At 29.0% G+C, this 24271-nt stretch overlaps 8 protein-coding genes across 8 annotated transcripts; 6 read left to right on the top strand and 2 right to left on the bottom strand. All coding sequences in view use genetic code 12, as the record gives it.

Moving 5' to 3' along the window:
* Positions 1 to 3337: 3337 nt before the first annotated feature.
* Positions 3338 to 4756, top strand: CTRG_00140 (uncharacterized protein; the record flags this gene model as incomplete). The annotated part of the gene is made up of 1 exon (XM_002545313.1): positions 3338 to 4756. One exon carries the CDS (start codon positions 3338 to 3340, stop codon positions 4754 to 4756), a length of 1419 nt encoding a protein of 472 aa, XP_002545359.1.
* Positions 4757 to 4839: 83 nt separating this feature from the next.
* Positions 4840 to 6174, bottom strand: CTRG_00139 (uncharacterized protein; the record flags this gene model as incomplete). Its single annotated transcript, XM_002545312.1, has 1 exon — positions 4840 to 6174. The coding sequence occupies one exon, from the start codon at positions 6172 to 6174 to the stop codon at positions 4840 to 4842; it is 1335 nt and encodes a 444-aa protein (XP_002545358.1).
* Positions 6175 to 7620: 1446 nt separating this feature from the next.
* ARG83 (Arg83p) lies at positions 7621 to 10047 on the top strand (the record flags this gene model as incomplete). The annotated part of the gene is made up of 1 exon (XM_002545311.1): positions 7621 to 10047. The coding sequence occupies one exon, from the start codon at positions 7621 to 7623 to the stop codon at positions 10045 to 10047; it is 2427 nt and encodes an 808-aa protein (XP_002545357.1).
* A 668-nt stretch (positions 10048 to 10715) lies between these two features.
* Positions 10716 to 12023, top strand: UME7 (DNA-binding transcriptional regulator; the record flags this gene model as incomplete). The annotated part of the gene is made up of 1 exon (XM_002545310.1): positions 10716 to 12023. The coding sequence occupies one exon, from the start codon at positions 10716 to 10718 to the stop codon at positions 12021 to 12023; it is 1308 nt and encodes a 435-aa protein (XP_002545356.1).
* A 431-nt stretch (positions 12024 to 12454) lies between these two features.
* EMP70 (Emp70p) lies at positions 12455 to 14359 on the top strand (the record flags this gene model as incomplete). Its single annotated transcript, XM_002545309.1, has 1 exon — positions 12455 to 14359. One exon carries the CDS (start codon positions 12455 to 12457, stop codon positions 14357 to 14359), a length of 1905 nt encoding a protein of 634 aa, XP_002545355.1.
* Positions 14360 to 14699: 340 nt separating this feature from the next.
* Positions 14700 to 17327, bottom strand: RGT1 (Rgt1p; the record flags this gene model as incomplete). Its single annotated transcript, XM_002545308.1, has 1 exon — positions 14700 to 17327. The coding sequence occupies one exon, from the start codon at positions 17325 to 17327 to the stop codon at positions 14700 to 14702; it is 2628 nt and encodes an 875-aa protein (XP_002545354.1).
* Positions 17328 to 21520: 4193 nt separating this feature from the next.
* On the top strand, positions 21521 to 23038 carry PHO114 (Pho114p; the record flags this gene model as incomplete). Its single annotated transcript, XM_002545307.1, has 1 exon — positions 21521 to 23038. One exon carries the CDS (start codon positions 21521 to 21523, stop codon positions 23036 to 23038), a length of 1518 nt encoding a protein of 505 aa, XP_002545353.1.
* Positions 23039 to 23242: 204 nt separating this feature from the next.
* CTRG_00133 (uncharacterized protein) lies at positions 23243 to 24193 on the top strand (the record flags this gene model as incomplete). The annotated part of the gene is made up of 1 exon (XM_002545306.1): positions 23243 to 24193. One exon carries the CDS (start codon positions 23243 to 23245, stop codon positions 24191 to 24193), a length of 951 nt encoding a protein of 316 aa, XP_002545352.1.
* Between the last annotated feature and the right edge of the window lie 78 nt (positions 24194 to 24271).

The following is a 24271-nucleotide window of genomic DNA, read 5'->3' as shown; positions in this document are numbered from 1 at the left end:
TTTTTGGTGATTCTTATGTATGGAAAAGCAGAATTTTTTTTTAAAAAAAAATTCAATTTCACAATTTTGTTACGTAAAGTGTTTCCCAACTGAAAATTAAAACCACCGGCTTTGTGTGCAAAAAAGTGTCTGAAAGTTGCTTTCCTTTTATAAAAAAAATGTCTGCAAACAACCAGACAGGCAAAAAAAATATTCAAGTGAATAAAAAAGAAAAATAAATTATTTCGTTGAGTGGCAATGGAATTGAAATGAGTCAGAACTGAATTCAATCAAAATTGATTAAAGGATAAGTTGGATTCAGTCTCTTTGATTCAACACCAGTATCGTGAAAGTTTTTATAAATATAAAGGGTGTGGGCTGTAAACTAATTTTGTTGAGCCAACAAAAGGAGGGGAACAGAAGAAAAATAACAAAAATGGTAAAGTCAAGTTTCGCTTTCTTCTATCCAACAAAAAATTGTAGGAAATAAATAAATACAATAAAACAAATTTTAAATGGCTAACTGAAAAAAAAAACAGAAGAATTGAAATACCAAACTGTCGAAGATTGCTTTCTGAATGATAATTTATGGTCTTAATATAAGGTATTAATTCAATAGTAGTAATGATTCACTTCAACCAATAATAATAAAGCGTGGATTATAAAAAATCAAAAAGTATGGGGTAAGAAAATTGAATGACTGACCCGCAAGGCACCAAAAATATTCAAATTTCTTAAGAATATAGATTTTTTTTTTTCTAATTGTGTGTTGTTTGTCTTTTATAATTTCAATAATCAATGAAAATCAGCATTGAAAGCAAAAGGATTCACTTGTTTCGTTTATCTTCTAGTCGCTATCGTATAGAAAGCGAATTATCTCTAACTCCTTGTGAATTCGTTTGAATTCTGGGCCCCTTTTTTTTAATGGAATTTATGTCCTGAAATAGAACAAATAAAGCGTAATTCTAAAGTAATCGGGCTGTAACAATAGGCTGAACGGAGGATATTTGTTCTTGTTCTTTATAAAATTGAAAATCTCTCTAACAATAACGAGGGATACTATAATGGATAATGTAAGAAAACAAGATTCCCTTGTCTTGAATGATAATATAGGTTTAGCTTTAATTGAGTATTTATAAGACCCAAGAAGGTAGAAGAGTAAGAAGAACGAGTATTGAGTTTTCAAAATAAAATTGATGAATCAAAATGTGGTTGTCAAAAAAAAAAAAAACCTTGGTTGTAAAACTTGAATAGAGTTGATAATATGGTTGTAAAAAACAAAAAAGTAGACAACTGCAAAAATATATCAAACGTACAGATGTACAGCACTGTTCAAAATGGTGATGCTATACGTGTAAATTCTGAGCCCTTTGTTTTTTTTTGTTACTTAGTGCAATTAGGAGGCAATAAAAATGCATATGATCATCTAGCAAGATTGTGTCTGATATTACATAAGATCCTTTTCATTACTGCATCTATTGTTGCGTGAGTAACAGTTTCACATAATGTTACTTTCCCGTTGATATTAAAGTACGATCCATCAAGCGGGAATCTTGAATATTGCGGGACTAGTGCTCCTTCAGACATGATTGTTATAAAAGAAAAAGGAAAGATAAGACAAGGAGTTAAAAAGGAAAGATAAGACAAGGAGTTAAAAAGTGAAAACAAAACAAAGTTGTAATATATTGCTTCCAATATATAATTCGGTAATAGACAGTCAGACACTAAATTTTATTATGTCTGCACTCAACGTACATTTAAAATAGAGTGAAAAAGTGTGGGGTAACAACCACGACAACAATTTTTTTTTTCTTTCTTTCATTTTGTGGTATTTTCTCTGAGAACTCCGAGTTCAAATTAATGACTTACACGTGACTGGTGTAATATACCCGAGTTATTTTAATGATATTATATAAATCCGATTTTACATGAAGACCAATAGATGTATTTGAATGATCATTGGTTTAGATTTTAGCAATGTATACACATTCCAGACACAAATCTCAGTTACCTGTAAGTACAACACCTCTAGAAAATTATTCTAGTTTTCTCTTTTTGGTTTTATTTATCACATGGATATTATAGATAAACTGACAATCAATACTCTGGGGAAACTTCAAGAGATTGAAAAAATAGGAGTAATTATCCAATCCGATTCAACCTATAATCAGAAAGGTTCTAAAAATACCTCGGACTATAGGACTTGAACATTCGGACTTTTTTTTTTGTTGTTTTTTTTCAAACTAAGCCATATTGTATGAAAGTGTTGTTTAAATATCGCTTATTCAAGCTGTGTCCACGAGTGACCGGTTTTTAGAATCATTGTAGGAGTAAAGAACCCGATGTCGCCAATTAAAATAACTTATTCGAATTTTTTTAACCCCACCCCCAGATTTTGTCAAATTAGAACTTTAATTTTTACATGCCTTGTTTTTTTTTCTGGTTTTCCATTCACTAGATGAATAATAGCAACTTGGTCATATATTATAAATCCATACATTACCGCCTGTTGATATTTTCATAATTGATACAGTAGCTCAATCAAGGGTTATCCCTAGAGATAATTCAGGGGTGGATGAATAATATCATTTTCTTGAATTAAATAATAAAGCCCGCCTTTTACACAAGAATTCATATTTTCTTTCAAATTCACTTGGTTTATGTAATAACACGTGGTACTAGTCCCGTGATTGTAATTATTGATCAATATGCACGACTTTTGTTGCATGAAAAGATGATACCCACCAGTTTATACAACAGGGGTTATACTCCTTAAAATTTAAAGGAAATATGGCAGAATATGCCATAAGTTGAATATTACTAATCTGATATTGTTTTCAGCTTGCAAAAAAGAGTTTTGTTGTGGTATTAAAATCATACTCCGGTGATGGAGTTTGCAAATATTGGTGGTGATCTTCGAGTTTGAATTTGAATGATTGATCATACGATTAATGAGGGGTTATTTCATGTCAAATTTCAAGATGTTTTAACGTTTTTCCATTAAATTTAATAAATATTCGGAAGAACTAGTTAAGTATTTTTGCAACAAAGCATGTATTAACTCGGAGAAACATGTCACATTGGCAAATTTCCGTAGCAATAACCTTTTTGAAAAGTATAAACTACCAATCTTCTTTATTTCAACCATAATGAATATTATATAAATTCAATTATTTGTCAGTCTTGTAGGATTTTTATATGTAGTTGATGTTGTTCATTTTTTTAAACACTATATAAACGGCTACGATAAAAAAAAGTCATCACTCCATTATCTGTCGCATCGCTGTGGCTTTATAATCTTTTTTTTTTTTTCACAGAAAACTTTTCAAATACGTTTCTACATTTTCTTCATCAGAGTATGTCGATCATAGACAAAGAACAACAGATTGAAAATAATTCTTATTATGAACATGAAATCTATGACCTTTCACCACCTACTACTGAAGAAATTCAACATATGACTAGTTCAGAAATACAAAAATTTAAATCCTCCGCAAGTTCCAAACATTCAACATTACATTTACTAGATGATCCTTCAAATTTTCCTGATGGTTGGAATACAATTGCAATGTTGACATTATTTGGATCATTTTTAGGTATGATTGGATCATTAGGGTTTGTTAATTCTGGAGGTGTTATGCAATCTTATGTATCTGAACATATCTTAATTAATGATTCACAATCTTCAATTGGTTGGATCTTTTCAATTTATAATTTATTTGCATTTGGTGGATTAATTGTATCAGGTCCATTATTTGATAAAATCGGTTGTAAAAAACCTATATTTATTGGTACTATACTTATGTTTTGTGGATTTTTAGCAACTAGTTTTTGTAAAAAAATTTATCAATTTATACTTGCTTACAGTATATTAGGAGGTATGGGAACTTCATTAGTATTTGGACCATTTGTTGCAACTTTAAGTCATTTTTTCTTAACTAAAAGAGCTTTGGTTATTGGAATAAGTTATACTGGTGGTGGATTAGGTGGAGTTATTTTCCCAATTATGTATAGAGAATTATTTCCCAAAATTGGATTTGGTTGGACAATAAGAATTGGAAGCTTTATTTCTTTATTTTGTTGTGTTTGTGGTTGGTTAATTATTCATGACAGACATGATGAATTTCATGATAATAGTGATGAAAATTTATTTAAGGAAGTATTAGGTTCAATTGATTTTAAAATTCTTTTTAAAAATAGATTATTTTCTGTACTTGTCACAGGGTTATTATTTAATGGATTAATTTTCTTGATTTCAATGGTTGAATTGCCAGGATATGCAAGAAGTCAAGGATTTGATGATAATAAAGCATATTTGCTAATTGTTGTATTCAATTCATTTAGTATACCAGGAAGAATAATACCAAGTTATATTGCTGATAATGGATTTGGTAGATTTAATACTTTTGTTGTCATTAACCTTATTTCATTGATTGCATTTACAGTAATTTGGTTACCATTTGGTTCTAATTTAACTGCATTATATATATTTTCTGGTGTATTTGGATTTTCAAGTGGTTCAGTATTAAGTTTATCAGCTAGTTTAATTGCTTCAATTGTTAAAACAAAAGATGTTGGTAAAGGATTAGGAACAGCATTTTCAATACTTTCAATTGGTGATTTAATTGGTATTCCAATTGCTGGGGCAATTGCAACTGGGAGTTCTCAAAGTTTTAAAAATTTGGTTTATTTTTTAACTGCTTGTGCTGCAATTGGATCAGCGGTTAGTTTTATATCTAGGTTTCTTTATGGTGGGTTAAATTTTGATAGAGTATAATTAATTAAGAAAATTTTACATATTTCGTGCATTTATATAATACAAAACGTAAAAATGGAGGTATATGATGAATTGTAGTAGTATTACAAAAAGTCAATGGTTGATTCAGATGAACAAGTATATCCTTCTATAGTTACAGCATGTAATCTTGCTAGTGGACCTCTCATCATAAGTTTCCATAATGATTTTGATAAATTGATCTCAATAATATCACCAGTTGATTTATTATCAATGGTCTTAGAAGTAGCGTTATTATTATGAATTGCACTGGCATTTTTATCTTGTTCTTTTGAATCGTCGATTTTTCTCTTCTTTTTAGTTGGTTTTTCTTTATCTTGATCATTCTCGGCATCTATTGATATTTCCAAGATTTCATTAACCCAATTTGAATTCATTTCTTTGCCGTTTATAAAAGTAGTTGAATTATTAAAACCAACAAAAAACAATAAACTTTTATCATCTCTAACAACTTCACTAATATGTTCTTTGAAAACTTGATGCAATTTATGGCATGCTTTATTTGTAATTTTAACAGTTGGTAATTTAGTTTTTTTATTTAGAATTAATTTTATATCAGCATGATCATAATCTTTGCCATCAATTTGGAAAATTAAATCTTTTGGTTGTTCTTTAATATAAGGACGACTGTACAATATTGATCTTTCCATTTCTCTTGTTGATTCATTAACTAAACCTCTTCTTGCAACATCATTGATATTAATTACTATATCACCTAATGGAGTTATTCTATGCTTGATTAATTTTTGTTCCAATTCCAAAAATCTATAATATCTTGCTTCCTTAATTAATAAACTTCGATGATCATCGTTTTTAATAATTATAGAATTACCTCTTGAAAATTCCAATAAATCTTGAAATAATTGACTTGATCTATTAGTTACTGCAGGAGGATATTGTGGAGGAGGTCTCAACATATTTTTTGATTCAATTAAATTTAAATTATCAATTAATAATCGATCATAATTAATAGTGAAAAAATTTGGAGAATTTCCTGGGGTATTAACTAAACTTTGAGGAATTTTAAATGTGACTCCACCAATATTTGCAAATATATCTTGTTCAATAAGGATTTTTTGTAATCTTTTCAAACCAAAATAAAAACAATCACTATATAAATGAATAAATTCAACATCATCTTTAATTGAAATTGAATAACCTTGTAAATGATTATAAATTTTTTCAAATATTAATGGATTTCTATCAAAAAATAACACTTTCTCTTCATTTTCCGGAGTTTCGAAATATTTTGTGAAATAAGACGGGGCATCTGATGATAATGAAAGTCCACTTAAACGAAATAACTTGTAACCAACTTGAATTGAATATACTTTTTCATGAGGTAATATTGATGGAACAGTTGGATTATATTCATCTTCTAAATCAATAGTTGATGACATTGTGATGATACTTAAGTGGAGGTGTGGAAATTAAATATAAATCAATGACTTTTCTTCTGAATAAATACTTGACGAGAGCTTAAAGTAAATAATTTTTGTTTTTAATATGTAACAATAAATGTAGATCCCGTAGGAATATGGTGATGGTACAATGTATTTATATTTAAAAATTGAATAGGAGATATTCCAACAAGAAAGTCAGTTCAAAAACAAAAAAAAAATGTAACACAAGAAAGGGAATTGAAGTTTAATCAATGATGAGAGTGACAATGAATAAGTTGATGAATAATACAAATTGATGAAAATGAAGACGATGAGAATAAACAAGAGATGATGCTGTAGTTGATAATGGAGATGTATAATGGAGATGATTGATAATCAGGTCTTTCTTTTTTTTCTTTTTTTTTCGTCCTTTGTTGGTGATGGAAATTTTTTATGGATAAAATTGTTGTCAACTTCGGGATATTCAATTTTGTTTCTTTTTCTTTTCTTGCTATTGAATTAGTAGTATCTCATATACATTTATCCATACATATAATTGATTATGTGTTTTATGTAATGTCTAAATAACTGCTTCTACTTCTTCTATTCATTCTGGTAACGGTGAAATTTTTCACTTCTGTGTTCAATTTGCTTTCTTTTTTTTTGGTGCAAGTTTACTTATTAAATTTTTACTAAGGGGGAATAACACCTTGTGTAAGTGTGTACAGTGTGTGTAGGAACATTGCCATCAGTACACGACTCTCTCAAATTTGTACTGTACCTGGAAGTTTGTCCTTAATTTTAGCTATTTCCGGATTGTTTAATAATCAACAACATAATCTTACTAATGTTTCTAATTAACAGAAGAGGACACATATTTCCGCTTTCATGCGCATCTCACGTATTTGCATAGATTTCAAAGGGTCGAGACTTGTGATTATCTCTTCCTGTTGTTGGTTAAACCATACCCATTCTCCGTGTAAATTAACCCACTTATCTACATTCTCCTCGTCCCTCGCACCCCCACCCGGCGAAGCAGGATCTATAACTCGCTTTTAATCATCATTTATCTATTTTTGGTTAAGATACTATATGGGATTGGTATTTCTTCTACATAGTTCTATCGTTAGTACTTGCCATGTTTCACAATGCTTTTCACCCAAGACATCTTTTTTTTTGCTATACAGTATACCATAGCCGAATCTTCAATATTGTTAAATGTACACAATCAGGTGAGTAGTCAGCCGTTTCTTCCTTCAATCAAGAATTATATTCCTAACCATCGCTTTTACTAATAGGCTTTACCGCCAGTCATAGTCGTGTATGATGACCAATTGTTTTTGTTTTTTTTTTTTTTTTTTTTTTGTCAAAGAGAAAAAAACTTTATCTCCACATTGAAGATTATGTTTCCCCATATGTAATTAAACACATCAACAACTATACTCACGACACGTTAAGAAACAAATGACCAGGAAGAAAGGTCGAGCATTTGACGGATGTTGGACTTGCAGGCAAAGAAAAGTCAAATGTGATCTAACAAAACCACAATGTACACGATGTATTAAATCAAATAGAGTTTGTCAAGGATATGAAATTAGATTAGGTTGGTCATTACCAATGAGTTATTCAAAAAATGATAATTCGCTTATTTATTTGAAAATTAAGGGTTATGAAGAAAATTTAGATAATTTCCAGAGAAGAAATGTTGATTTTGTAAAATATCCAAAAAATATGATTTATGAAACTTATTATGAATTAAATCAAGTATTGGGAAAATTTGATGACTGTAAACTGGATTTTACTGCCGGTCCATTTAGTTGCATGAAAATGCTTAATAATACAACTGAAGATAATGATGACGACGAGGTGGAGGTGGAGGTGGAGAATATTACTGAAGTTGAAGTGAATCTGACGTCCACGCGGAGAAAGAACAATAAAAGAATTAGTAATGGTTCTGGATCAGCAATTGGATCGACATCGCCAAATAAGCGAACGCGTCATGCCAAGGACCCCGGAGAAGACGGAGAGTTATCCGTCAGTATTAATCAGCCTGGCAATGTTATTATTGAAAGAAGTGAATCTATAGATGATTATACTGTTGATAAACACCTTAGTGAATTGTTGGATTTTGCTAAATTGACAATTATTGGAATTAAGGGACCAAATTATGAAATAAACCATCAAACAATTTATCATATTTTCAATCCTGAATTTTTCCCCAATGTTGATTCTGATGATGATTGGGTTATTGAAGCAAAGTACAATCTAAGTAAACTTTGGATTATTCAGAATGGATCAATTCAACTAACTCCATTGTTTCAAAAGTTATTAACCAATTTCAAAAGTGAATATATTAGTTTTAATAGAATGGGTTATCAGAATAGTTATATTGATTTATTCATTATGCCTTTTATCAAGCAAATATTTGGAGAATTCATTTGTTGGGATCATACTACTTGGGATTTTGAATTTGAAAATTTAGATCTTGATGACCAAGCTTCCACTGATGGGATTATAAAAAATATCAAACTAGTTATAGTATATTTGACATTATCAATCTCATCTTTCCATTTATCTAAACCAATTACAAGTAATTCTGATTTCAAACTTGATGAATATCTAACATTGGCTTTGTATTTTCGAAAATTGGGGATTTTCTTATTGAATCATCATTTAGATGAAGCAGATACTATTATTGAATTACTTAAAGATGATGATTCAAATCTTGAGTTATACAATTGTTGTCTATTACTATCACTTGTATTGCAGATAGAAATTAATAATAGCATACAAGTCTTTGAAGATTTTGAATTGATTTATGCAATTGGAGATTTCGTGATTAATAGTATTCGTAATTCCAAGCACAAATCCTCCAATTTATTGAAACTACTAATTAATATGGTTAAAATTTTGGCTACTTTTTATAAAAGTACCCAAGCTATTAATATGTTTAACTATCAAATGGTCAGAAAATACGATGATGATGAGGAGGAGGAGGATGAAGGAGGAATGCGTGGAAGAACACAAGACTCAGATTCAGAGTTATTGGATTCTGAAGATGAGGATGATGAGGATGATGATGATAATGGGTATATGAAACCTGCAATTAAGAATTTAATCATATCTACTGAACCAACATCAGAATCAATGTCATATACAGTTAGTTTCAACAGTAACGCCTCAACTAAATCCCGACAAAATTCACGTACAGTTCCACGTCCACCAGAATCACCAATCAAAGACAAAAGTTTGTTTATTCCCAATGACAAATTCACATATAATTTAGATATCAATCATATTTATCAAATGTATGGAATTCCTAGGTCACTATTAAACTTATTTGATGAAATCATTCATTTAACAAATCACAAGAATATATATACCATGAGACAATCATTTCCAAGAAATTTCCCTAAAATATGTACTGATTTTGAAGATAGATTGGTTAATTGGACAATTGAACAAGATTCACAATGGCAACTATCATCAAATAATTCAAATCATGAATTATTAAGATTGAATATAACTAGTTTCCATTTAGCATTAATTGCATATTATAATCAATTATTGAAAAAATTTACAAAATTAAAAGATTATCAACATGTAATCAACTCAAGTCTTGAGAATTATTTAAAATTATTACAATTTAAATCAAATAATAATAAAATAAAACCATTGATTTGGAATTTATTAATCTTGGGCTCGTGTACAATAGATCCTAATGTGATGACGAAAATCAATCAATTATGTACTGATATGAATCAATGGAGATGTAAACAAATTTTGTTTGAAATTTGGAATAAAAGGGAAAAAGATTCTCCTGATATTGATGAATCATTAGGATTTATGAGTATGATTAGAGAATATGGAATTGTTTTAAATTTAGGTTAACTTTTATAGATTATTCTATTGTATGAATATACAATAATTATTTATTGATTATATTTAGCACCATTAGTACTTCTACTATTCTTACTCACTCGCAGTACTATACATGCCTTATACACTCTATGTTGAAATAGTTGGTATTCCTTCATGAACAACCAATCCCACTTGTCTCCAATAGTTCAATCTCGATCCTGAGTGGTTGCAATTATCTCATAGCCAACTGATAATCATCATCTTTTCTTATCTCAATTTGGGATTGATATTACTACCATTTGGTAAGTGTTCCGTAGATTACATTGCAATGTAATACTCAACTTCTAGATTATGTTTCCTTTGTTATCAATACACACCATTCACTGCATTTACATATCTTCAGGAATAAAGTTTTCAAATCCTCTTGTAGTTATCATCGTTGATTGATTACTATCTAGCAAACATTGATATTTGTATTAATGTATAAATAGTATTATCTAGATATATATATGTATGTATGTATGTATTATAATTTATTATTAATGCTGTAGTATTATTGTCAGACTCTTGTATATAATCAGACAAGTATGTATCACGTGATACATTTTTTTTTTGTATACTATAAACTGTGTTGCAAAATCAAACAAAAATAAATTAAAAAAAACTCCAGACAACCAGCAAGCTACTCACAAATAAAGATGACAAATTCAACTTCAATAACTACACAACATCATAACCATCATTACGCTTATTCTAGTCCAACAAAACCACATGTAATATTATCTGAAAATAATAACAATACTACAGTTATTCTTAATTCTTCTTCATCAGATAGTTTTCATCAACAATTTATTAGATATCAAAGTAATAAACCAACAACTAAATTAATCAATCCATTTATAACTACTAAACAACCAACTATTGTTAAAAATCAATTAATTAAAATTATTAATGAAAGTTGTGTACCTAAAATTATATCAACACCAAAGAAATCATCTGGGGTATTTTTAGATTATCAATTTATCAAAAGCTCCCCTCCCATGACTGTTTTGAAATCAAACAATGATCAATTCGAATTAGATAAGAATTGTTTAACTTCTGATTTATTATTCATGAGTGGTAACAATTCTGATGGTAGTTACTCAAGAGTACAACAAAAAGAAGTGTACAAGAATTTGTATCAAATGAATAATGAAAATAATAATACTACAAGTTCAATGGAAAATTTTAAGAATATTTATGAACAAGATTGTATTGCTAGTTGCAAATTCATTGACTCTTTATTTGATGCTAGTGAAGATGATAATGAAATTAAACCAAACGGAAACTCGGAATTAAACCCAGGCAACAACAAGGCTAATAATAGCAAATGTTACACAAACAAAGAAAATGAATTGTTTTTACACAATAATGATAACGCGAATGAATCTCGATTAACATTAATTAGTTCACCTAAGAAATTGAATGAAATCGGAACATCTGTGCGTAACACAGGTAAAAAGAAATTAACTTTGGAAACTTTCAAAATTGCATTGAAAATTCAACCAGATATATTAGCCGGGTTTGATAGTTGTAATACTGGTAATACTAATAATACAACTTTTGAAGAATCAACACTGATTGAACTGTCTTCGTCAGGTGATTCTGATTATAGTCCAACTGCCACAAGAAAAAGAATTAGAAGTAGTAGAATGACAAGAAATAGTACAGAAAGACCTTGGTTTTCAGGACTTTCAATTCCACAAAAATTGTCCCATGGGAAAATGCCTGCTAGATCAAGATCAGGATGTTGGACATGTAGAGTTCGCCATAAAGCATGTCCACAAGAAAAACCAAGTTGCAGTCAATGTATTAGATTACAATTAGATTGTGATTATTCAGAAACACGTCCAGATTATATGTGTGATCTTGAATTACAACAAAGAAAATTACGAGAAATCAGGGTGATTACTGATAAAGTTAAAAAAACAAGATTCCTAGATAGAAACAAAAGCAAAAGAAAATAAACTATAGAATATCCCAATTGTTTCTCCTTTTTTATTATTATTATTTTGTTTTCCCCTTCTCAATCATTTAAATTCGTATTCTTAATCCTACTTCAATGTGGTGGCTCTTGTTTGTTAATAATTTTAGATTGTTTGATGATGTATCGCTTAATGCTGATGAAGATTGTTTGTGTATTTATAAAGTTCGTGTACTTTGTGCGAATTGTTTTTCTTCTTCCTTTCCATTTTTTTTTTTCTCGGTGCGTTGTTTTCTTTCAATTGGGATTTTTGATTAAAAGGAAAATTTTCTTCGTTCTGGATAATTTTTTTTTTTTTTCGTTTTTTGCTTTTAAAAGATCATATTTCTGGTTCAAACAAGGACAATTTTGTTTTCTTTTTCTTTTTTTATTTGTTCATCTTATTGATAGCCAATTATCATTTGTCCTCCATTGATGATGATTAAACTTCTTATAACTTTTATGTTATGTTTTATAAACATAACTTTTGGTTTTTATTTACCAGGTGTGGCACCAACAAATTATAAAAAAGGTGATCCAATTCCATTATATGTTAATCATTTAACTCCTTCATTACATCATTCATCAAGTCATGGAAAGATATCAAGTGCTACTTATGTTTATTCCTATGATTATTATTATCCAAAATTCCATTTCTGTCCACCTAAAGGAGGACCTAAGAAACAACTGGAATCATTAGGATCAATTATTTTTGGAGATCGTATATTCAATTCACCATTTGAAATTAAGATGTTGGAATCTAAAATTTGTTCAAAATTATGTAATTCAAAATATAGTAAAACTGATTCCGTTTTTGTTAATAGAAATATTAAAGCTGGTTATAATCATAATTGGATAATTGATGGATTACCAGCTTCAATGCCAATTTTGGATGCTTCTACTAATACTGAAGTTTATGGTACTGGATTTAAGATTGGTCAAGTTGATAATAAAAATTTTGCTAATTTATTTAATCATTTTGAAATTGTTATTGAATATCATAAGAGAAAAGATGATGAATTTAGAGTTGTTGGAGTTACTGTCACTCCTCATTCTTTAGATAGATCAGAACTTAATCAAGAAGAAGCTACTGATGATCAATTGTGTAATTTGGAATTGAAACCAGTTCAATTGAATAAAAGTAAAGATTCCGAAGTTTTATTTACTTATAGTGTTAAATTTGAACAAAGTGATGTTGCTTGGGCTACTAGATGGGATAAGTATTTACATGTTTATAATCCAAAGATTCAATGGTTTTCATTAATTAATTTTTCATTAATTGTTTTAATTTTGGGTATTATTATTGCTCATATTTTAGTTAAAACATTGAAAAATGATATTGTTAAATATAATGAAGTTAACTTGGATGATGATATTTCTGATGAAAGTGGATGGAAATTAATTCATGGTGATGTTTTCAGACCTCCAAAACAAAGATTATTATTGAGTGTTTTAGTTGGTAGTGGGGTTCAAGTTTTCATTATGGCATTTGTTACTATTGTATTTGCATTATTTGGACTTCTTTCACCATCAAATAGAGGTTCATTATCCACTTTTATGTTTATTATTTATATTGGTAGTTCAATTATTTCATCGTTTATTTCTGGTTATTTATATCGATTCCTTGGTGGAGATAATTGGAAGTTAAATATGTTGTTGACACCAATTTTAGTTCCTGGATTATTATTTACAGTATTTGTATTTTTGAATTTCTTTTTAATTAGTGTTCAATCATCAGGAGCTATTCCAATGGGTACTATGATTGCAATTATTGTTATTTGGTTTGTTATTTCAATTCCATTATCAGTTATTGGATCAATTTTAGCATCTAAAAAACCCCTTTTAACAGTTCCAGTAAGAACAAATCAAATTCCAAGACAAATTCCACCTCAACCATGGTATTTAAGAACTATTCCAGTAATGTTAATTTCTGGTATTTTCCCATTTGGATCAATTGCAGTTGAAATGTATTTTATTTATTCTTCAATTTGGTTTAATAAGATTTTTTATATGTTTGGATTTTTATTCTTTTGTTTCTTGTTGATGATTTTAACTACAAGTTTAATTACTGTATTGATGACTTATTATTCATTATGTTCAGAAAATTATAAATGGCAATGGAAATCAATTTTCATTGGTGGTGGTTGTTCAATTTATGTTTTAGTTCATTCTTTCTTTTTAACTAATGGTGAAAAATTTGGTGGTTTTAGTTCATTAGTTTTATATTCTGGTTATTCAACTATTATTTCATTATTAGTCTTCCTTTGTTGTGGTTCAGTTGGTTTTATTAGTAGTTTAATCTTTGTTAGATTAATCTATGGACAAATTAAAATCGATTAATCTAATAATAATAATAACAATAACTACAACAAAATGATTGAATTAAAACAAACTTGTCTGAATGTATGTTTAAAAGAAGAAAATGTATTGAGTTGTTATCATTATCATCATTATTATCATTTATTAGTAAGTGTTACATATATATAAATAAATAAATATAAACAAATAAAAAAAAAGGTATTTCACATTTAAACAAAAATATAAAGAAAGGAACAAATTAATAAATAAATAAATAATTGATTAATTCTGTTTGTATATACACACGATTATACACATAGAATAAATATAGATAAATAGACAAAAAAAAACACACTCTCTCTCTCTCTCCTGTTTGTTAATTTTATATCCAACCATCTTTAAAATCTTGAATTATTAAAGGTAATAAAACGTCATAAATTTCATTAATCCAAAATTCTTTACCCTTTGTAGTGTTTTTAGAAAATCCATTAAAATTAAATTTATAAAAATGAGTAATTTTATTCTTTAATATTAATTCAATTGAATTTCCAAATTTTAAATTTGATAAATTTAAATTCAATAAATTAAAACTAATTGATAAATCATTATTTAATTTATTTAATAATTCATTATCATGATCATTCTCATTGGTGAAAATTCCATCAATTATAATTTTATTAATTTTAATTAATTTAATCAATTGAATTAATGATAAATTCAAAATTGGACTAATAATTATAACATTATTGGAATTATGAAAATGTCCACTTATAAAATTTGCAAAATTTAATATTAATCCAGTAATTTTATTCACTTTTTCAATCAATTCTTTATTAAACTTGTTCAATTTATCATCAGAATTACTAGACTTGAAATCTCTTGTGAAATAAATCATAAATTTGAAAAAATCATATTTGCCTTCAATTAATTCATAAAAATACTTCATAAATTGATCACTAGTATTTTTATCAAATCCAATTTGATCAAAATTTAATTCATCAGTTAATAAATATTCAATTTTAACTAAACTTAATTTATTAATCATTTCTGAATTGGCCAAAATGGAATTATCATCAGCTTTCAAGAATTTCTCTTTATTATCATTTAAAAATTTAATAATCATTGGATTATTTATATTCTTTAATGTTCCCAATGATAAACAATTCATATCATCAATTAAATTCAAACAATAGTATAATTTAGTAAAATATATGGCAATATGATCAATACCATGACTAGTTGGTTTCTTGCAATAATCAACAAATCGTTCACAAATCTTATAATCATTAAAAATTGAACAAGTAATTGCAATTCCTTGACTATATTGATCTCCATTTATCAAAACTGTATAATTCAAAAGCATTAAACTACTCAAAAATAATATCAATGAATTATCATTGATGTTTGTTGTAAATGGATAGGATTGAATTGCTCTGAGAAACAAATTAACTGAAGTAATAATTCCAGAACTCTTAAAATTAATCAAATTTGCAAGACAATGGTGGAATATTTCAACAATCCATTCAGATGGTGGTTGTCTATTATCATGAATAATTGACATTAAAAACAGACTGTCATAAGGTAATAATGGGAATGCTGGATGAAAATTTGTATAATAAATTTTAACATTATTCTCCAACGTTGCACCTGTTGGTGATGTTACTCCATTTCCTCCAAACACAGGGGCTTGGGTTGGTGAAAATGAAATTTGATTTTGTTGAAGTTGTTGTACTGAAGGAGAACCAACCATTGGTGATGTTGGACCAGCAGTATTAGTTTGGAAATTTAATGTTTTATTTAATCTACCATTTAAACTTGATAATGAACTGATTGAATTTCTAGGTGATAAAGATTGAGAATTTCTATGAATATTACCCCCGCGGAATGAATTAACAGAATAGAAATCTTCTGAATCAGCATCACTGGTGTAATTATTATCGTTTGATATAGTCGGTTTGATGGATGGAAGTCTAGACCCATTAGTTGAAATTGATGAAACAGATTCTACAGAAGATCTTCTATGGATTAATGGAGGTCCACCACTTGTTACACTTGATATAGACGATCTTCTTGACATTGAAGATTGTGGCATTTCATAAGGTACTTTCCAGAAAGGACCTTGAATTGGAGGGCTGTTTGTATTCTCATTATTGGTAGTATTACTACTTGATGGATTACTGTTGTTGTTGTTGTTGTTGTTACTAACAGTGCTATTCAAAATCCCTGGTATATTTGCTGATTGAGATTTTGGACTTGAGGGATTTGAAGGTTCAACTTGATGAAATTTCGATATTAAAGGAGATGGAACATTTTTACCATGATAGTTTATAATTGGAGGTAATTTTATCGTTGAATTTGATGGTTGATTTTGAGGAGTTGGACCAGACCCGCTAGCCGTAGATTGAGGAAATGGTAATGTTTGTCTTGAAGGAATAGTACCTGGTGGGATAATTGCTATATTTGGAGAAATACCTGGTTGAAGTTGAGCTTGTGGAATCTGTTGTTGTTGTTGTTGTTGTTGCTGTTGAGGTGGTTGAACAATGGTAGCGGTAGTTGAAGTAGACCCGGAAGAATCAGATCTTTGTCTTGATTGATGTTTATCGATAATTTTTTCTTCCAAATCTCGTATATACCCCTTTGATGGACCTCTTTTCAAAGGAGTTCTTTGAAACGTACATATTTCTTTATTTTTGGAACAATTAGTACAAATTTTAGTTACTCTTTTTTCAACTTCCAGATATTCAGCATTACATTTGATTTTCTTTCTCCTACATGGGTCACAAGCACGTGATACTTTGGTTCTTTTTCTTGGAGGATCATTTGGAGATAGACTATCCATTGGTTGATGTAAATGCTGATGAATGATAGGTGATTGGGATGAATTATTTTGATTGTTCATGTTCATGTTGTTAGTGTTATTATTGTCGTTGGTTGAGTTGGTGGTATTATTCTTGTTATTGCTAAGCATAGTACTGATGGAAGGTATCTGATTAGCTAAAGTTGAAGTCATTTGATCCAACTATTTGGTATTGTTTAATTATGGTTGTAAGAAAGAAAGAAAGAAAAAAAAAAAGCAAAATAAAAAGTTGGATTGAATTGGATTGGATTGGAATGGAGGTGGTTGTAAGAATATAAAGGAAAAACAAAAAAATAAACGTCTAATCAATATTGAATGGGAAAAATACACAAAATATACATAAAATAAATAAGCGTGTATTGTGGCAAAGCAATGTAGTATGAAGAAACAACGTAATAGTTGACTTTACTGGAATGATATGATTGGACAAAGGATTGGTTAATTATCAAGACAACCTGCCTCCCCAGTTGATCGATACTAAAATACAAAAAAAGAAGCAGTAGAAGAAAAAGAATGAGGGTGTTGAATATACAATTTTTTTTTTTGCTGCTGTTGTTGTTGTTGTTGTTGTTTCTTCTTACTTCTTATTCAACAGGCCCAAACATTTTTCAATTTTTACTTTTACTTTTTGGTTGCCAGACGACCCACACAATCACACCCACACACCCACACACCCACACAATGCAATACAATGCAATATTAAGTTGCACAAAAAAGGAAAAAAATTTTTTATCTTTATGGAGAAATTTAAAAAAAAAAAAAAAAAAAAAAATTAATTCCTTTTCTTAAATTTTTATTTTCCAGTTTTGTGACACTTGAATAAATAAATAAATGATTTAATTAGTTAATTAATTATTATACAAATTTAAACCCACAGAGTTGACTATTTAAACTATTTCATAGTGATAGTGATAGTGATAGTGATATTCTTGACCCTTGCAATAGTAACAGCAGTATCAGCAAGAGCTATCAACTCAACTCAACTTTATTTATTTATTACTAACAAAGACACCGTATTGTATTAGCAAGAATAACTCTCGTGGTTTCATCCAAGTTCGTATATTTTATCCACTCTTAACAATACTAAATTACCAGATTACCAAATTCAAAAGTCAAATTCAAGAAATTTTTTTGTCTTTATTTTCTTGATATAGCTTGGTCACAGTAATACTAGTAATAGTAATAGTAATACTATCGTCATTGTTGTCACAAACTATTAGCATGATTCAAACAACAGCTAAACAAAATTGAAAAAGGGAGAGAGGATCATCGGCGAAAGGAAAACACGGAAACACAATGGAAAAACCTTTCTCCATGTTTCTAACATTAAGAATCTCGAGTTTTCCTTTTATTACTCACGCTTTCTTACTTCTTTGTTGTTTTACATTTTAGACATTACAGTACAGTAGTCATTTATTACTATCCTTTAGTCGCCGAGTTCACCCTCATCCAATGAAATCTATCATATTAGAAGATGTAATATTGCAGTACACTATAAACAAGGGCTGAATCCATTAATCCCATCTAATTGTGTATTCAACAACATCATTTACTCAATACACTCGATGCACTAGGTGATGCATAATATTGCTTTCACTTGAATTTTGGTTTTGTCTTTTTCTTAATTCACACCATTTTTCTTTTTCTTTTTCTTTTGCTTTTCATCATTTCAGAATTTGTTGAATTGCTTTCTAGTATTATAATTTCTGACACAATTTCATCTTTGATATTTCTATTTGTGGTTTACTATTTCGTTTTAAAAAAAATTTATTTTAATTTATTTATCCATCAACTTTAACAATATCACAAATGATAATTCGACAACTTACCTTCCCTTTCGTATTGAGATGATTTAGATTTTTGTGGGGGGGAATGAAGGAAGGAAATATAGAAATCGATCGATTATTAGTCCTCAAACCCCCCCCACCCCCACACTCACACACTCACACAAATCAAAATAAGAATTATTTCTTCTGTCTGCCTTTCACTCTCTCTTTGTCCCTCCCTCTTGCGTTCTGACTGACTTTGGCTTTTTTTTAAAAAAAATCCTTCATGTATCACAAAACATGCGGAAATACAAGTATGATTTAAATGTAAATGCAAACTCCCCGGAACAATAAATCCGTTGCTTTATTTCCTCGGGGCACGGAACTATTGTCTTCTCCGAGCAACACAATTGATTCATTCATTTGTCTTCTTTTTATTATTGAGTCTCCTATTTCCTTGTTCCGTGTATTTTCATTTATTAACAACAAGAATTTATACATACAGAGATGATTATCTTACAAGTACATATTTGTAATAACATTAAGCGACTTGGCAATTGTATATTATTTTCAACAAAGTAGCTGCATAATAAGTATAATTTTCATCCATCCATCTCTCTCTCTTTCTCTCCCCACCCCGCATAATTGCTCTCCATCCCTCCCCCGGGCAGGGGGGCTGAAGGGAAAATCGTACTACGTCAGAACGAGGGAAGCAACAGAAAATCCAAAAAGGAAAAAAAGAAATTTATTCTCTACAATCTTTCCGACAAACCGAAGTCTTGTACATGATAATAAACAATAAGCATTTGATTCTGTCACTATTCTGTATTGAAAACGTATTCAATCATCAACAAAATAAAATAAAGTAAAGATCGACAACATTCTTTTTTTTTATCGATTTTTCATTATTTTTAAAACAACCTAACAACAACAAACTCATATAATTTTTCCGAATAATGTAAAACCGTTAATTTGCTTTTTTGCAATTCCTCCGTTTTGTTACTTGATGTCGATTCTGTTTGGGGGGACGTGGGGGTTTCTTTACCAAAGTTAATTCCTCCGGTTTTGTTGCCTTGCAAAAATCCCCCACATACTCACATAAACAAACAATTATCAATGGTGTATGGATAAATTAATTCAATCTCGGAATAATTATACTCGAAACGAACAATCAAACAAACTAAAAAAGGGGGCAATAAGAACAAGAAGGAGCAGACGCAATTTAAGGGCAGCCAAGAACATTGACATCTTTTGTTTCTTCTCCTGATGGTATTAATTAATGTACCTTTTGGTTATTTCTCGCAATTGTTATTTGATATCAACAGTATATCTCACCGAGAAATTGACCGAGAGGTTCACCGAGTTATTTTTTTTTTTTTTGCAATGTTCAAGTGGCTGAATTTTTATTTATCTATCTATTACCACCAGTTGCATCATACATGAAAGCAATATCTACTATACTAATTAAAAAAGAAGTATGCGGATTATTCGAAATCACAAGATTTATTCACATATCTCCCGTATACTATCAATTCTTTTGTGGGGGTGGATAGACAAAATTGGAAAATATTCTAGTATTAAAATATCCTCTAAAGTAAATCGTTTCTGTTGATTGATCATCATATCATTATAGCAACAATTTGTTCCATTTGAACTTATAAAACATTCTCTGATATCCACAAAACATCACCCATGGCTTAGAATCTCGCATGAAAAATAAAGCATGGAAGAACCATAGCATTTTCACACATGGTTTCTAAACTAAAACCAGAAAATTTATCAAGTTGGAATAATTAACTTACATTACATGAACTTTCTCTAAATGTAAGTTAATAAACGAGTATCATGCTATATAGAAGAATTAAATCCAACTTTGGTCATCCAATTTGATAATAGTAGTGTGAATTTAAAGAAATAACTACAATTTAGATATCTTCTTTCATATTCTTAAATAATCAAATAAATTAAAAACATATATATTAATCAACTTTTATATCAAAATACAAAGTACATTAGTACTCTATTGCTAGAACTCTTAATATCGTAAATAGTTAAAAAGACTAGATAACAATTTAGTCCTGGTCGTCGAAAAACTTTATGGCCTCATATCCAGAATACTATTACTTGATGCAGACTTAAGATATCGGCTATTAAATCCCTTCCTTTCTCTTTCGAAATTTTTTTTTTTTTTTTTCTGTCTTTTATCAACAGTTTCAACCACTTTTTTGTTTTTGACCGTTACTGCACGACCTTGGTTTTCGTAATCAAATACACGACTTTTTTGGATAATCTCTGAGTAATAACGTTATGGATATAAATGATTTCACAGACAATAATTCATCAAAGACAAGTATATAGCAGTAAACAATTTTAAATGACAATACTTGGAATTGATCATTGAGTGAGTGATGATTTCTTCAGTCTTTAAGGACTTGAGTTTTTTATTTTGCAGTCAAGTTACCCAATCGTGTGTAGAAATGAGAGGTCAACGGGGCATATTCACGATAGACATATATCAATTGACCATTATTCATTCTTGTTTAATATAAACATTTCTTGATTTATTTTACTTTGTTTTGCATGTCTTTCCATTGTGTATTTTTATTTAGAACTTTAATTTTAAGGGACCTTATAAGAAAAAGAACATACGCACGTGCCTGGGAAATGAAAATGACAATTTTTAAAGAAATCATCTTTCACTCCAAACACTTAAACCAAATAACCATGGTTGGATTTACAAGAATACTTAATTCAGGGTTATTATTATTACCATATGGTGTTTTTGAAGATGTTGCAACACCACAACAAGCATCAATTGAACAATATAATATTATAAAATATCTTGGAGGTAGTGGACCATATTTACAAAGACCTGGATATGGAATATCTACTGATTTAAATGATAATCAATGTAATGTGGAACAAATTCAAATGATAAGTAGACATGGTGAAAGATTTCCAAGTTTAGGAGATGGTAAATTTTTCAATGAAATTCTTGATGTTTTCAAAAATTATAATAATGAATTTAAAGGAGATTTGGAATTTTTAAATAATTACAAATTTTTCATGAATGATATGGAAGATAATTATGAAACATTAACTACTGATGGGGTGTTTTCTGGTAAGGATAATATGTTAAGACATGGTAAATATTTTAGAAAAAGATATTCTTCTTTATTTGATAAAAATGATAAACTTATTATATTTACTAGTAATTCAGGAAGATGTTACCATAGTGGGGAATATTTTGCTAAAGGATTTTTAGGTGATGAATATAATCACAATAAAGTTGAATTTGTTATAATTGAAGAAGATGAACGTATGGGAGGTAATTCATTAACTCCAAGATATTCATGTAAATCATTTAATCAAAATATAAACAATGATCTAATTGAAAAATATGATAAATCATATCTTCAACAAATCTTAACCAGATTAACAAAAGATAATCCAGGTTTGGAATTAACTACTTCTCATATACAAGGATTATTTCTTTGGATAGCTTTTGAAATTAACGTCAAGGGATATTCTCCATTTTCTCATATATTCTCAATTGATGAATATATTAAAGATGGATATCGTAATGATATTGTTAATTATTATAAAACGGGACCTGGTCATAATCTAACTACTGTTATTGGATCCCCTATGGTTGAAGCATTTTTAAAAATCCTTCAAGATAAACAAAAAAAAATAACATTAACTTTCACTCATGATACAGATATGGAGATATATTTATCATCAATGGGATTAATCATTCCCAAAAATGACATCCCAGTAGATTATATCCCATTTCCTAATCCTTATAATGCAGCAGAATTATTTCCTCAAAGTTCAAGAATATATACTGAGAAATTAAAATGTGGAAATGATTATTTTATACGATTTATAATTAATGATTCAGTTTATCCTTATCCTGGTTGTAATATGGGTCCTGGATTTAGTTGTGAAATGAATACTTTTATAAAATTAGTTAAATCTAGATTAGAAAATATTGATTTTAAAAAACAATGTCAAATCGATAAAACTCCTTCTGAATTAACATTTTATTGGGATTATAATACTACTAAATATGATGCACCTTTAATAGATCAATAAACATAAAAACGGTCCGTTTCTCGAGATCGCCGGTACAGGGACTTAAAATCGCGATTTTCCATATCTCCGATATGGGTCCCATACAACAACAACAACACCAAAAAAAAATTTCACAGTTTTTAAATTTTTCAAATCATATAATTCACCACCAACTTTTATTCATAGACACCATTTCATACCACATATATATATATATAAATAATCATGTCGATAGTAGTTACAGAGAAGGAAGAAGATATAATAAATAAACTAGAACATCCAGAATTAATACAAGATGCATCATCATCACCACCACCACCACCACCGAAATATATTGCATTTATGGCAGGGATGTTTTCAGGTATTGCTAAAAATGCAGTTGGACATCCAATGGATGTATTAAAATGTAGATTACAAACAGCACCTCAAGGACAATTTAAAGGAGTATTTGATTGTTTTTGGAAAACTTTAAAATTTGAAGGACCATTTGGATTTTATAAAGGTTTTACCCCACCATTATTTGGATGGGTATTTATGGATTCAATTATGCTTGGTTCATTACATACTTATCGACAATTAGTTAAAGAATATATTTATCCAGAAGAAAAAAAATTACCATTATTAGGTCATATGATTGCTGGTTTAGGTTCTGGATTAACTGTTAGTTTTGTAGCAGCACCAATTGAACAATTTAAAGTTAGACTTCAAGTTCAATATGATAATAAATCAAAAATTTATACTGGACCAATTGATGTTGCTAAAAAAATTTATAAACAAGCAGGTATAAGAGGAATTTATAATGGTTTAGCTTCAACTATGATATTTAGAACAAATTTTATATGGTGGTGGGGTTCATATGAATTAATAACTCAATATTTTGAAAAAAATACTAAATTATCAGCTCCTGCTATAAATTTTTGGGCTGGTGGTTTAAGTGCTACAGTATTTTGGATTTTTGCTTATCCTTCAGATGTAGTTAAACAAAATATAATGCTTGATAATCCAATTAAATCTCAAAAAAAATTCCCTCATTGGATAGATGCCGTGAAGTATATTTATAATGAAAAAGGTTTAAAAGGTTTTGGTAAAGGTTTTATTCCTGCTATTATAAGATCTTTCCCTGCTAATGCTGCTGCACTTTTAGCATTTGAATGGGTAATGAGATTATCCAAATAAAAAAAAAAAATTTATATTTATTTCATACATATATATAATAATAAATTTTCTTATAGACGTATACCAAATATTCCAAAA

The sequence above is a fragment of the Candida tropicalis genome, assembly GCF_000006335.3.
Source record: "Candida tropicalis MYA-3404 genomic scaffold supercont3.1, whole genome shotgun sequence".
NCBI lineage: Eukaryota > Fungi > Ascomycota > Pichiomycetes > Serinales > Debaryomycetaceae > Candida > Candida tropicalis.
The sequence above is the reverse complement of the archived record's forward strand: the minus strand, read 5'-3'. Positions and strand labels throughout refer to the sequence as shown.